The sequence below is a fragment of the Microtus ochrogaster genome, linkage group LG4 (assembly GCF_000317375.1).
Source record: "Microtus ochrogaster isolate Prairie Vole_2 linkage group LG4, MicOch1.0, whole genome shotgun sequence".
Taxonomy (NCBI): domain Eukaryota; kingdom Metazoa; phylum Chordata; class Mammalia; order Rodentia; family Cricetidae; genus Microtus; species Microtus ochrogaster.
This window is the reverse complement of record NC_022030.1, coordinates 56,640,041-56,641,955: the sequence shown is the minus strand read 5'-3', so window position 1 is coordinate 56,641,955 and position 1,915 is coordinate 56,640,041. Positions and strand designations below refer to the sequence as shown.

The following is a 1,915-nucleotide window of genomic DNA, read 5'->3' as shown; positions in this document are numbered from 1 at the left end:
AAGAAAGAAAGAAAGAAAGAAAGAAAGAAAGAAAGAAAGAAAGAAAGAAAGAAAGAAAGAAAGAAAGAAACCATTATTAGAGCCTCAGGTTTAAAGTTGACCGAGGCCTGGGGTCCTGATTTTCCCACCTCCCTCCTATTGACTCCTGCCTGCAGTTCAACATCTGTGCCAACAGCAGCCTCCACAGCTACGCCAAGATCTTCCCTAGGGACAATCACACAGTGTCGGTGGACATTTACCAAGGAGTAAGTGCCCCTCGCCTGGTCACGCCTTATCAGGGGCGGGGCCTCTAGTGGGCGGGACCTCTGTCTGACCACTCCTTCTCCCTCTAGGGTGTGATCCTAGGCTGTCTCTTTGGCCCTGCCGCCCTCTACATCTGGGCAGTGGGTCTCCTGGCAGCGGGGCAGAGTTCTACTATGACGGGCACCTATGCAGGACAGTTCGTGATGGAGGTGGGCACCGGCCAAGGGCAGCAGCCTCACTGCTGGAGGCTTGGACTATGGGCTTTTCGGAGTAGCAGAGGGGCGAGATGACAGACAGAATCCCCCAAGTTGTTCCATATTCAGCCACCAGTTATGGGAATCCTCCCTTTCCCGGAATTCATCTTCTACCCACCAGCAAGGATCAGAGCTGCCCGTTTCCAATATGGACAAACGTGGAGGGGGGCGGGGCCTGGGAAAACCGAGGCCAAACGGCCCCATCGGGGCGCTGGCTCCCTCTCAGGGCTTCCTGAAGCTGCGGTGGTCCCGCTTCGCACGTGTCCTCCTCACTCGCTCTTGTGCCATCCTGCCCACTGTGCTTGTGGCCATCTTCCGAGACCTGAGGGACCTCTCAGGCCTCAACGATCTACTCAACGTTCTGCAGAGTCTGCTGGTGAGAACCATGATCTAATTAGGAGCACAGTAGCCCCCCACCCCACCCGCAAAGAGCCCTCTAGGCTCTGCCCTAGACCCTTACAGGATGCTATAGCTACCCTAAGGAGCAAGAGTCCCCACTACCCCCATTCCACAGACGGAAAAACTGAGGAATGAAGTTAGTTGACTGGAGGCTGAGCTCGCTTTCAAACCCCAGCAGCCTGAGGCCAAAGCGCTCCACAACTTCCTCCGGCTTTGAAAGGACCACAGATAAGAAAACTGCCCAGGGCTCTTAGGGAATTCCCCAAAGACTCCCGCCAGAGAGCAGCGCTCCGGCTCCTGCTCCCTGCTGTATTAATGCGGGCCCTCAGCCTCCACTTCTCTCCACAGCTGCCCTTCGCTGTGCTGCCCATCTTGACTTTCACCAGCATGCCAGCCGTCATGCAGGAGTTTGCCAACGGCCTGTGAGTACCCCCTCCGGAACCAGACCCTGGAACTGCCCTTGCACTCACAGCCAAGCAGAGGCAGGAACTACTGTCCTCGGCACCATCCCATGAAACCAAGGCCCCAAGACCTTAAAGAATCTGCCCAGTGTTTCACAGCTACTAACTATGGGAGCCAAGACTTGGTGGGGCTGGTTCTCGAACCTTTACCACACACCTCTTGCTAAGTCCTGCTAGTGCGGAGCCTGAAGGGTCCCCAAGTAGCCAATGGGGTCTTTCTGCGTCCCTGTCCTCAGTTCTGAGCTAGCCAAAGCTCCTGGGGGTTGAGATGGGGGTGGGGCGGAGATGATCCAGGTGGTCTGCGGCATCCTCTCATCCCCCAGGTTGAGCAAAGTCATCACGTCCTGCATCATGGCAGTCATCTGCGCCATCAACCTCTACTTTGTGGTCAGCTACCTGCCCAGCCTCCCGCACCCTGCCTTCTTTGGCCTTGTAGCTCTGCTGGCTGTGGGCTACTTGGGCCTTACTGCCTATCTGGTACGGGGGCTGCCAAGGGATAAGGGAGGGAGAGAGAGAGAGAGAGAGAGAGAGAGAGAGAGAGAGAGAGAGAGAGAGAGA

The 1,915-nt window shown here is 56.3% G+C and overlaps 1 protein-coding gene across 1 annotated transcript in view; it reads left to right on the top strand.

Annotated features, from left to right (window-relative positions):
* Positions 1–1,915, top strand: part of Slc11a1 (solute carrier family 11 member 1) — a 9,629-nt gene that overhangs the window by 7,053 nt on the left and 661 nt on the right. Inside the window, exons 9-13 of the mRNA XM_005361639.3 lie at positions 156–245; positions 333–452; positions 724–873; positions 1,245–1,318; positions 1,681–1,834. Of these exons, the coding sequence (XP_005361696.1) occupies positions 156–245; positions 333–452; positions 724–873; positions 1,245–1,318; positions 1,681–1,834 (588 nt within the window). The remainder of the gene's footprint in view (positions 1–155; positions 246–332; positions 453–723; positions 874–1,244; positions 1,319–1,680; positions 1,835–1,915) is intronic.